Source organism: Nansenia antarctica (genome assembly GCF_963989245.1).
Source record: "Nansenia antarctica genome assembly, chromosome: 2".
NCBI lineage: Eukaryota > Metazoa > Chordata > Actinopteri > Argentiniformes > Microstomatidae > Nansenia > Nansenia antarctica.
Window position 1 is genome coordinate 81,116,798 of NC_137675.1, and position 12,594 is coordinate 81,129,391.

General features: G+C 50.9%; 1 protein-coding gene across 1 annotated transcript in view; it reads left to right on the top strand.

Moving 5' to 3' along the window:
• The window catches only part of LOC308150727 (uncharacterized protein), a gene marked incomplete at its 3' end in the record, with an annotated part of 38,053 nt that overhangs the window by 2,170 nt on the left and 23,289 nt on the right, over positions 1 to 12,594 (top strand). Inside the window, exons 4-5 of the mRNA XM_080523528.1 lie at positions 1,000 to 1,129; positions 1,530 to 1,696. Of these exons, the coding sequence (XP_080379654.1) occupies positions 1,000 to 1,129; positions 1,530 to 1,696 (297 nt within the window). The remainder of the gene's footprint in view (positions 1 to 999; positions 1,130 to 1,529; positions 1,697 to 12,594) is intronic.

Here is a 12,594-nt window from a genome sequence, read left to right on the forward strand (position 1 = left end):
TAAGCTATTCTGCCGGGCGAGAGGTCAAATGTTAAGTGAACTTGAAAGTGATAAGAGCCAATCAGTAGCTGTTATCGGAATTAAAGAACTACTGATTGGCTGTAAGCATGCTTACCCTGGCCACATTAAACAGCGGGCTGAGGCATCGGAAAAAAATAAAAAAGACATTTTCACGCATTCGAATGTACGCGAGGGAAAGCAGAGAGAGAAGTGCTTATAATGCAACGCAATGCAAGCAGAGTAGGAAGTGCTAACTCCTGCAGGTGGCGCTAAAAATGCAACGTCAAAATGAAAGACTCCTGCTGCCCTGGGACCTAAAATACGACTCTTTTAATGAAATCAAACAAACGGTTTACATGCACTTTTATTTTAATATTTTCACGGTCCTTTTTTATTTTTTCGTTGGGTAAGCACTGCTTACTATGCTTATATGGACGACACGTCCTTGGCACACACACACTCACACACACACACACACACACACACACACACACACATACACCCACACACACACACACACACACACACACTCTGAATGAATAAATATCAAACATGTTCTAGGTCATTATAGGCCAATGAGCACTCTCAGATAGTGTTTCACCTGAGGGGTATTCCATCAATGCCGCTAGATTTTTGGATAATATTATCTACATTTATTACTAAAATAAGCTCAGAATTTCCTTCAGTGATGTTGATGGAATACCCCCCTGGTGCGACCACCTGGTACTACGTCACATGGTCACAATCTGCAGCCCTGGTGCAGGATGGGTTCATTCTGTAGTCCAGTTCCATCTAGTACAGAGCCTCTCCACCCAGTCTTGCTGCTGCACCCCATTCTAGTCTGAATCAGACACCTTTAGGTTGATGTCAGTGACGGTGTGTGTGCTTGTGTGTGTGTGTGTGTGTGTGTCGGCGTGTGTGTATGTCTGCGTGTGTGTGTGTGTGTGTGTGTGTGTGTGTGTGTATGTGCGTGCGTGTGTGTGTGTGTGTTCTCTCCAGATAACAGATGGGGTAGTACATGTGATCGTGTACCCCAGCGCAACAGACAAATCTAAGAACCGCGGCTTCGCCTTCTTAGAGTACGACTCCCACAAGGCAGCCGCCATGGCCCTGAGGAAACTCGCACCAGGTACACTCACACACACACACACACACACACACACACACACACACACATACACACTCACACATCACACACACCACACACACACACTTACTCTCTCACACTCACACTCACACTCACACTCACACTCACACACACACACACACACACACACACACACTCACTCACTCACTCACTCACTCTCACTTTCTCACTCTCACACACATACACACACACACACACACACACAGACCCACACTCACTCTCTCACTCTCACTCTCTCACACACACACACACACACACACACACACACACACACACTCACTCTCGCATTTTCACACTCTCACTCTCTCTCACACACACACACACACACACACACACACACTCGCTCACTCGCTCTTCCTCATTGAGATAGACATTGCTTCAGTTTCCAAATGCCCATCCCCAATGCATGTCCAGCTGTTCAGTAATAGAAGTCTCTTCTCTCCTCCCCTCAGTATTTGTAAGCGATGCATCCGTAAGATGGATCACCACTGTCCCTGGGTGAACAACTGCGTGGGAGAAAAGAATCAGAGGTTCTTTGTACTTTTCACTGTAAGTGGACAGTATTGAATGGATGGATGGACGTCATTATTCTGAGCAGAGTTCAGTTAATTGTCATCGAAAGGAATGGTCCTACCTCTCTCTCTACCTCCCCCCTACCTCCCCCCTCCCCCCCCCTACCTCTCTCTCTACCTCCCCCCTACCTCCCCCCTCCCCCCCCCTACCTCTCTCTCTACCTCCCCCCTACCTCCCCCCTCCCCCCCCTACCTCTCTCTCTACCTCCCCCCCTACCTCTCTCTCTACCTCCCCCCTCCCCCCCCTACCTCTCTCTCTACCTCCCCCCTACCTCCCCCCTCCCCCCCCCTACCTCTCTCTCTACCTCCCCCCTACCCCCCCCTACCTCTCTCTCTACCTCCCCCCTACCTCCCCCCTCCCCCCCCTACCTCTCTCTCTACCTCCCCCCCCTACCTCTCTCTCTACCTCCCCCCTCCCCCCCTACCTCTCTCTCTACCTCCCCCCTCCCCCCCCTACCTCTCTCTCTACCTCCCCCCTCCCCCCCTACCTCTCTCTCTACCTCCCCCCTACCTCCCCCCTCCCCCCCCTACCTCTCTCTCTACCTCCCCCCCTACCTCTCTCTCTACCTCCCCCCTCCCCCCCCTACCTCCTTTCCTCCCACAGAGAACAACAACAAGGACAGCATTCCACCAGCGGGGAGCCAGTGTTGTGAAGAGACGTGATCTGGCAGCCCGACTGCTGTGTAGAGGAGGTGGGGCCAGTCGGCCAGCCGAGGTGGAGGAGCGGAGTGAGCGGGCAGGGGTTTGGGGGGTTACCATTTCCTTCAGGTAGGCAGGGGCTGTCCCTTTAGCTGCCTGGTATGCAAGCACCAGGGTCTTGAATCTGATGCGAGCTGCTATCGGGAGCCAGTGCAGGGTGCGAAGGAGAGGGGTGACATGCGAGTATTTGGGGAGGTTGAATACCAGCCGGGCAGCAGCATTCTGGATGAGCTGCAGAGGTCTAATGGCTGAAGCGGGGAGCCCCGCCAGGAGTGCATTGCAGTAATCCAGGCGGGAGATGACCAGTGCCTGGATCAAGAGTTGCGCTGCCTCTCTGGTAAGGAATGGTCGTATCCAAGGGTTAGGGTTAGGGTTAGGGTCGTATCCTTCTGATGTTGTAGAGGAGGAATCTGCAAGTACAAGTACCAACTACGAAGTGGGGCTGCGTTGGAAGGTGGGGGCGGCGCCCTAGCGCCCTCTATTGGCCGGCCGCCACTGTGTCTCATGCATTGTATGCACTATCGCTATTTTCTTAGTCTCTATTTCTATATGGATAACACAGTGGAGGACACAATGGCTACAGCAGATGCAAGTACTAATATCATACAAGATGTTTTGAAGTTAAAGGTATCATTGTATGCGATATTCTGCACATACATATAGTTTTCGGCTCCATTATTTGCACATCAAAAGTGTTTAACACCTGGGGTCTTAGTTTTGTTGTTTTTCATTGTTCTCGTTTCCTTCCCTGAGGGGAAATCATTGTTGATTACAGACTTCCATTATGGGAACCACTAAAATGACCAATAAACGAGGAGGATGCTTCGCGTGCCATTGGGGTGTATAAACTTTCCAAACTATGCAGCACAAAACCAGAAAGTAAAGACACTCGTGAGAAAAGCTGATTTGAGAGTGCATATTAATCCAGAAGTTGTGTGTGTCCTCAGGCACGCAGACTGTTACATTAATGAAATGAATGAGAGAGAAAAACATGTTTAAATAATCTCCCAGGTCCACATTAAGCGCTCTCGGTTTTTATTCTACAGAATTAGGATATTTATCTAATTGTTGCCATTACAAAGTTCCAATAAATCCACCAAATGTTGGTAATTTACATTAGAACATTAACATGAATATATGCTGTTGTCAATAAAGACGTTATCGAAGCGTATCAACTTGTGGTTATGGACGTATTCTACTGTGTGCGTAAATTCAATGTGGTACACATAAACATAAACCAGTAGACGATTTCGAGTTCGTAATGATACAATACAATAAAAAAAACTTACGGGTGTTCTTTTTCTTTTCCATTTGATCCAATATTTCCATGTTGACTTTTCATTTGATTGATAGCCCATAGCGAGATACTGGGCAACAAGTGGCTGAACTAAACTATCCATTTGTGTTCTGTTCTCTGAGAGCATTTCATTGCGTATTTGGTTCAGTGTGCGTTCGTAAATTCGCTCTAAGAGCGACGGAGCGCACACTGGGTTCAACGTCATAAAGGGATCAAGTAATTTGATTGGACAAGAGGCGTTCCATGAGTGCTGATCAGATTTCCAGAACGAGTTTACGAACGCAGCCTCAGTGTGTGGCTGTGCGCCGGCGGTGAGCTCAGCATTGTTCTGACTTGTCAAATGAGGATGATGACACAAATGAAGATGCATCGTGCTGCTGTCGGCGTGGGCGGAAACACACTTGAACAAAAGTTGTTTTGGGTGATGCGCCCAAGTACTGTTCGGATAATTTATGCGCAAGAGCTCAAAAAAATGAGTAATCAAAATCTCTTTATTGTTTCCATTGTTTTGTCGTCATGCAGCATAGTGCCAGCGCCGTCAAATTCTGTAGAATAAACCAAATCTTTACCAGAAAAAAATTATATAGATAGCCTCAAATGACATTTAAATGAGGATGATTGAGGCTCAAATTAAACCATTTTAGTTTTAAAGGAATAAACTTAATTCCAGCTGTTGGTTTTGTGACAGTGTGCTTAACGGTTGGCATGTTCATTCTCATAGTGCCTCTAATACACAGCATGCACATTCCATGACTAGTGCACTTCAGGTTCCTTGGGACCAGTCATTACCATCAGCCCCAGTATCCTGAGCCCCCTAGAACAGGAAAGGTGTGTCCTTCCCTTACAGCCGTATGTTCTCTCTAGTATAGACTACAGGTCCTGGGAGGATGTCTCTATTGGCCTGTTGGATTCCCCTAGGAGATCTAGCGGGGGATTATCACAGTCCTCCAGACAGAGGAGGCACGAAACGTGTGTGATAACCCCGTCTCTACGGAGTAGACATCCAACAAGACACTCTCTGGTGAGCTGGTGAGGCTGTGGAAATGCCTCCAGGGCATTATTGAAATGTACAAATGAAAAGGGTTCCCAGGACCATCAAAAACTACAGAGAGTAAGATTATCTTCAAGGTAGACAAGTTTCCTAGAAACTGCTCAGTTTATGATCTGATGATCCAGATTTAAAAAGCTATAACAAGCTGTAATCCCACGTCACAAGAGGGAGTTTAACAATAGTTAACTACCTTAACTGTTACATAGCTCATAACTGTATCTCCCTCTAAACTACAGTACTTGCCTTCCTGTAGGCTACCTATCACTATCATTGTCATGTTTTTTAATATCATGTTCTTATATCACTATTTGCACATCTGGTTAGATGCTAAACTCTATTTTGCGTTGTATAGTAGCCTACTTGCGCAGTGCAATGACAATCAAGTTTAATCTAATCTGATAGTAGGATAGTGTAAAACCTGTATCACAAAGCATTGACTCAAACATAACACTGCATATAACTACTATTGTATAGCCTTCCCTACATAACACTCTATATAACTACTGCTTATATAGTAACTTACCTTCCCTGCAGTATAAACGACCAGAGTATGTAGGCTATAATATACAATGTTGTATTGGTTTCACAGCTCTGAGTACAGGTTATGCCAAATGACCCTGACAACACAAACGATAGAATAAGCCTTTATATGTGTAGCATCTATTCACAAGAAGTAGGAGGGTGTAGTGACTACATTATGGGTTCATGTTCTCCTCTTACTGTTGGTTGTGTAGTGGGAGGGAACCAGTTCTGGCACTAGGGGCAGAGGGGAGGATTATTAACGTTGCAACTTCCTGTTTAGACACAAGAGTTTTGGTGATCTATTTCCTGGTCCTGTACTGAGAGTACAAGTTGTTATTTTGATTAAACAGTTATCATTACGTTGCCTACGTCTTTCCTTTTTCCTCCGGCACTACACTGGTGACCCCGACGTGGATTTTTGTTAACGTAATTGTGTACAAAAACCAGCGAACGAACATTACAATCCTGCAAAATGTCCGGGCGAGGAAGACGTTCAAACCAGCGGCAGCCATCACCATCCCCTGTCAGGGTAACGCGTGGTGCGCACACTCCCACTCTCAAGCTACCAGAGTTCTGGGACTCAACGCCTGCTGCATGGTTTGCTATTGTAGAGGCACATTTCAACAAAAGTGACATCGATGACGACGACGACCGGTACAACCATGCTGTGGCAATGTTGGGCAGCTCCACCGCAGCTCGAGTGGTAGGTTTTTTGTCTGCTCCCCCGACGACGAACAAATATGAGCGCCTCAAGGCCCTGCTTCTAGAGACATTTGAACTGTCCACTGCGGAGAGGGTGCGTCGCCTATTTGCCATGTCGGACTTGGGTGACGAGAGGCCTTCTGCGCGCATGGAGAGGATGCTAAACCTGCTCGGTACAGAAGACCCCATGATCCTCTTCACAGAGCTGTTCATGCGCACATTGCCAGCTCAAGTTAGGATGGCGCTGGCCAACACCGCCATCATGGAGCCCCGCGCCCTGGCCAGGGAAGCGGACCGGTTCGTCTTGGCCATGCCTCAACGGTCCCCCGACCTGCTCGCTCCCGCGGCCGCCCCGCCACCCGACCGTCGCAGGAGAGCGAAGGATGACGCCAGACCTTCTGGCCAGCAGGGTAACGCTGCGGGCCATTGTTTCTACCACGCCACTTTTGGCGCCAAGGCCAAACGGTGCCGCTCACCCTGCACCTTCGGACCGACGGGAAACGGCGGGGCCGGCACTCAGTAGTGGCCCTGAGCGCTGGCGTCACCAACAGGCTGCTCTTCATACAAGACACCGCCTCTGGTCGCAGTTTCCTTTGTGACACAGGTGCCCAGTGGAGCATCATTCCGGCAGAGAGATCGGATGTGGCGAAGGAGGAGCGTGGTCCGCAGTTGGCAGGCGCGGACGGCACACCTATCTGCTCTTATGGCACTAGGGCGGTGGACGTGTGCTTCGGAGGGCAATGCTTTTCGTGGGATTTTGTCATAGCGGCTGTCACATTTCCCCTCCTTGGTGCGGATTTTCTGTGCGCCCACAACCTGTTGGTGGACGTGGGGAACAGGCGCCTGGTCAACTCACAGACTTTCGCTTCCTTCGCCTGTACGCAGGGGGAGGCGGTCTACAGCGGGTGGTCCAATACGCTCGCCGAAAGTGACCAGTACCTTCGGCTGCTCGCCGAATTCCCCGACCTTACCAAGCCCACCTTCTCCGCGCCCACGGTGAAACACGGAGTGGAGCACCACATCGAGACCGAGGGGCCTCCCCTCCACGCCAGGGCCAGGCGCCTCAACCCGGAGAAGCTGGCCATCGCCAGGGCGGAGTTTGCGCATATGGAGCAGGTGGGCATCGTTCGGCGCTCGAGCAGCCCCTGGGCGTCTCCCCTGCACATCGTCCCTAAGTCAGACGGCGGGTGGCGCCCATGTGGGGACTACCGCCGCCTCAACGACGCGTCCAAGCCTGACCGCTACCCGGTCCCACATGTCCAGGACTTTTCAGCGAACCTGGCAGGCAAACGCTTCTTCTCCAAAGTGGACCTGGTACGGGGGTACCATCAGGTGCCGGTGCACCCCGAGGACGTCCCTAAGACGGCCGTAATCACGCCATTTGGACTCTTCGAGTTTCTGCGGATGCCGTTCGGCCTGAAGAACGCGGCGCAGACCTTCCAACGCCTCATGCACTCGGTGCTCCGGGACCTACCATTCCTCTTCGTCTACTTGGATGACATCCTCGTCGCAAGCACCACGGAGGAGGAGCACCTGTCCCACCTCCGGGCCCTTTTCACACGGCTCAGCCAACATGGGCTGATTGTCAATCCGGCGAAGTGTGAGTTCGGACGGAACACCATCGACTTTCTCGGGCACCGGGTCTCCGCAGAGGGGGTGACCCCCCTCCCCTCGAAGGTGGAAGCTGTCGCTGCTTTCCCGCGCCCCAGCACAATCAGCGAGCTCAAGGGGTTCATCGGGATGGTAACCTTCTACTATCGCTTCCTCCACCACATCGCTCACATCCTGCGGCCTCTGTACGATGCCCAGAAGGGCAAGACTCTGAAGCAGCCGGTGGACTGGACGGCGGAGCGTGTCAAAGCCTTTCAGGACACCAAGGCGGCCCTGGCCCGCGCTGCCATGTTGGCCCACCCCTCGCCCTCGGCACCCACTGCTCTCACCACGGACGCCTCTGACTTTGCTGTGGGAGCGGTGTACGAACAGTGGGTTGGGGACGCCTGGCAGCCTCTTGCATTCTTCAGCCGCCAGCTGTCTCCCAGAGAGCAAAGGTACAGCACATTCGACAGGGAGCTCCTCGGGCTGTGGCTTGCTGTCAGACACTTCCGTTTTTTACTGGAGGGCCGCGAGTTTACGGCCTACGTGGACCACAAGCCACTCACGCACGCCATGTCCAAGGTGGCGGAGCCGTGGTCCGACCGCCAACAGCGCCAGCTCGCCTACATATCCGAGTTCACCACAGACATCCAGCACGTTGCTGGGAAGTCCAACCAGGTCGCGGATTGTCTCTCCAGGGCGGTGGTTGGTGCGGTCCAACTGGGTTTGGACTACGCGCGCATGGCTGCAGACCAGGCCGCCGACCCCGCCGTCCAGGCTCTCAAGTTGTCGGACACAGGACTGCGCCTAGAAGAGGTGGTTTTCGGTGACGCAGGGGCCACGCTCCTGTGCGACGTCTCCATGGGTCAGCCACGACCGGTGGTCCCCGCCAACTGGAGGCGCCCCGCCTTCGAGGCGATACACGGCTTGTCTCACCCTGGTAGGAAACCGTCCTCACGGCTGGTGTCAGAGAAATTCGTCTGGCATGGGCTCAAGAGGGATGTGAGGGCCTGGGTAGACACGTGCATCGCCTGCCAGCGCGCCAAGGTGCATCGACACGTCAAGGCCCCCCTGGAGCAGTTCTCTGTGCCTGAGCGGAGGTTCGATCATGTAAACGTGGACCTGGTAGGGCCGCTGCCCCCCTCGCACGGATACACCTATCTCTTTACCATGGTGGACAGGACGACTCGCTGGCCGGAGGCAGTTCCGCTCTCCTCAACGACAGCCCCCGACCTGGCCCGGGCGTTCATCGCGGTGTGGGTCTCCCGCTACGGCACCCCTGCTGATCTCTCCTCTAACCGTGGCTCACAGTTTACTTCAGAGCTGTGGGCAGCGGTGGCGGAGAATCTGGGGGTCAAGCTCCACCGCACAACCGCCTATCACCCGCAGGCGAACGGGCTCTGTGAGCGTTTCCATCGATCCATGAAGGCCGCCCTTCGAGCCAGCCTCACGGACAGCGACTGGCTTGACAAGCTGCCGTGGGTCATGCTGGGGCTCAGGACAGCGCCTAAGGAGGACCTCCAGTCGTCGTCCGCTGAGCTGGTGTTTGGACAGCCGCTGCGGGTCCCCGGTGACTTCATTCCCAAGTCAACGGAGCCCTGGTCCGCCGCCGCTCAGCGCGCCTCCCTGCTGGACAGCGCCAGGACCTTCGTCCCGGTCCCGACTACGCAGCATGGTGTCCCTACTTCGAGGGTGCCCCCGGAGCTGCACTCAGCGAGGTTCGTTTTCATTCGTCATGATGGCCACAGGACTCCACTACGTCCTCCTTATGACGGGCCTTTCCGTGTCATCGAGGCCGGAGCCAAGAACTTCATGGTTGACATGGGGGGTAGGCCTGAGTGTGTGTCCGTTGATCGCCTCAAACCGGCCCACTTGGACCTTGAACTGCCCCTGGACTTGGCCCTGCCACCGCGCAGAGGCCGGCCTCCGGTCCTACCTCCCCTGCCGCGCCCTGGCCATTCCCCCCTCCGACCCCGACAACCCCCCGCAGCTCGCGAGCCCCCGGTCGTCACTGCCCCCCGTCCTTCCCTGCAGGAGGACGTGATGGGCGATGTCACACCTCCTCCCGCACCTCCTGACTTTACCTACGATCGTAGGGGCCGGGCCATACGCCCTCCTCGCCGTGAGGATTTCCAATATTGAGGTGAACACTGGGGGGGCTGGTGTAGTGACTACATTATGGGTTCATGTTCTCCTCTTACTGTTGGTTGTGTAGTGGGAGGGAACCAGTTCTGGCACTAGGGGCAGAGGGGAGGATTATTAACGTTGCAACTTCCTGTTTAGACACAAGAGTTTTGGTGATCTATTTCCTGGCCCTGTACTGAGAGTACAAGTTGTTATTTTGATTAAACAGTTATCATTACGTTGCCTACGTCTTTCCTTTTTCCTCCGGCACTACAAGAGTAACCTATCAAGCAAGGCTAAAAGGCATTCCAAAATCCCAATAACCGGTTGAGAGAAAAGAGAAAAAAGACGCACTTCGAACAAATCCGATTGAGGGGGGTCTCCGACAGTGGGTCTTCGAAAGCAGTGATGCTCAAGTAGTTGATGGCACGAGAGCAGGGTAGTTAGCATTCTACCCTGGACAGCGACAGATTGTTGCGCATGCGCACGCTATTCAGCGTGCATCAATGCCGTGTGTGAGTTCAAGAGAGGGATTCGAGAGAGCCTTTGATATGGTCGCAGACATGGATGGAGAAAAGCGGAAAAGAAGTATCTGGTCACGGCAAGAGCAGGTGGCCGGAGAGAAGTCCTTGAAAGACGGGAACAACACGCGTGACGATATCCCCGATAGAGTGACACTGAAAAAAGGACTTTTAAGCGCTTGCACAATTATCATAGGTAAGGTTGAAGAAGTGGTAGCTATTGCATTTATTAGAATCAATTGTGAGGTTGTTTTTCCATTGCAGTGCTTTCTTTTAAGATACAACTTGTTTTTTTTTTTTTACTTCAGAGGCATGCACTTGGTGAATTTAAATTATTAGAATTAATGGTGGACTGTCAAGCCTAATTAAAAGTTAGCTACATGCTTTTCAAGCACAATTCGGATGAGAAATGTTTACCTTGATTTTTATTTTATCTTATTAAGGGCTCAAAAACAAAAGTGTCGGTTGTTGATACTGAAATCATGTTTGTAGTCTTTAGTCAGATACAACACTATCATGTCATGAACAAAGAAAAAAATAGGGATGAATCACATTTTGCCATACACTGTACAATGTGTGTGCTACAAATATTATATCACCAACTTCAATGATCCTTCTTTGCAAGTGTGATTTAGACCTGTGCTTTATCTGTGTCAGTGTGACATGTATGATGTTTGAAATGAGCAGTTATGGCTCTGTGGTAACCCTGCCCTGTGATAACCATGGCTCTGTGATAACCCTGCCCTGTGGTAACTCTGGCCTGTGATAACCCTGCTCTGTCTCTGTGATAACCCTGCCCTGTGATAACCCTGCTCTGTCTCTGTGATAACCCTGCCCTGTGATAACCCTGCTCTGTCTCTGTGATAACCCTGCCCTGTGATAACCCTGCCCTGTGATAACCCTGCCCTGTGATAACCCTGCTCTGTCTCTGTGATAACCCTGCCCTGTGATAACCCTGCTCTGTCTCTGTGATAACCCTGCTCTGTCTCTATGATAACCCTGCCCTGTGATAACCCTGCTCTGTCTCTGTGATAACCCTGCCCTGTGATAACCCTGCCCTGTGATAACCCTGCTCTGTCTCTATGATAACCCTGCCCTGTGATAACCCTGCTCTGTCTCTGTGATATCACTAACCCTGCCCTGTGATAACCCTGCTCTGTCTCTGTGATAACCCTGCCCTGTGATAACCCTGCTCTGTCTCTGTGATAACCCTGCCCTGTGGTAACCCTGCTCTGTGGTAACCCTGGCCCTGTGATAACCCTGCTCTGTGATAACCCTGGCCCTGTGATAACCCTGCCCTGTGAAACCAAAACAATAATGTTTTGACCCTCTAATATACTATACAAGTAACATAGTCTCTGATAACATTGTCTCTGCTGCCCCCCTGTGGACGTTAGATGATGTACTTAAAGGGCTCAAAAACAAAAGTGTAGGTTGTCGATACTGAAATCATGTTTGTAGTCTTTAGTCAGATACAACACTATCATGCTTATAATGATGAAAAATGCGTATGGATCTTCCACCTGCTACTGAGGCTCCTGACGGTGTATTAAATGAATAAAGTGTCAAATTGACAATATATCTTGTTTGTTCCTTGTACTGAGAGAGAGTTCAATCATCCAATCCACCAAACAACTCAAAACAATTGTCAATACCAACAGGAGAATACACTGTTTAGCATTGGCAGAGGATTTTGGCCATCCCACAAATGCATGATCCTTACAAGTTGGACATCATTGTAAAGGTAAATAAACAGGCTTTCCAATGTTATAAAATACAATGCCAATTAGCATTGTAACAACAGATAATTTAGTTTATCTTGGTATTCTAATAAGGTAAGACCCTTTAAGCTAAAGATATGCAGACCAAAGCATTAGAACGTAACACAATTTCCCTTATTTAGAAATCCCAATGTTGACAGGTATGGTAACAATGGGCATTGTTCTACTTCTCTCAATAGTGCAGAGCACCCATGTCTCTCTCTCTCTCGCTGGCTGGCTACCTCTTTTCCCTTCTCTGTCTGAGTTACTATTCCTCCATCCTCTCTCTCTCTCTCTCTCTCTCTCTCTCGTCTGTCAGATGCTAGCCCTGGCAGTACTGGACAGGATCCAGTCTATAGACCGGCGTCAGTGCCAGTCATCCTTGACTCCACCCTCTCCTTCCAATCTCACATCAAGTCCATCACCAGATCCGCCTTCTTCCACCTAAGAAACATTGCCATACTCTGACCATCACTCTGGACTCACCTCCCGCCTGGACTACATTAGAGGGTCCATGCACATTCATCCTACTGAAGTGTACATTGTTTGACCTGTATACGTTTACCCGACTCGGTTGTCTCCTCTTCATGTCTTCTTCTACGGTGT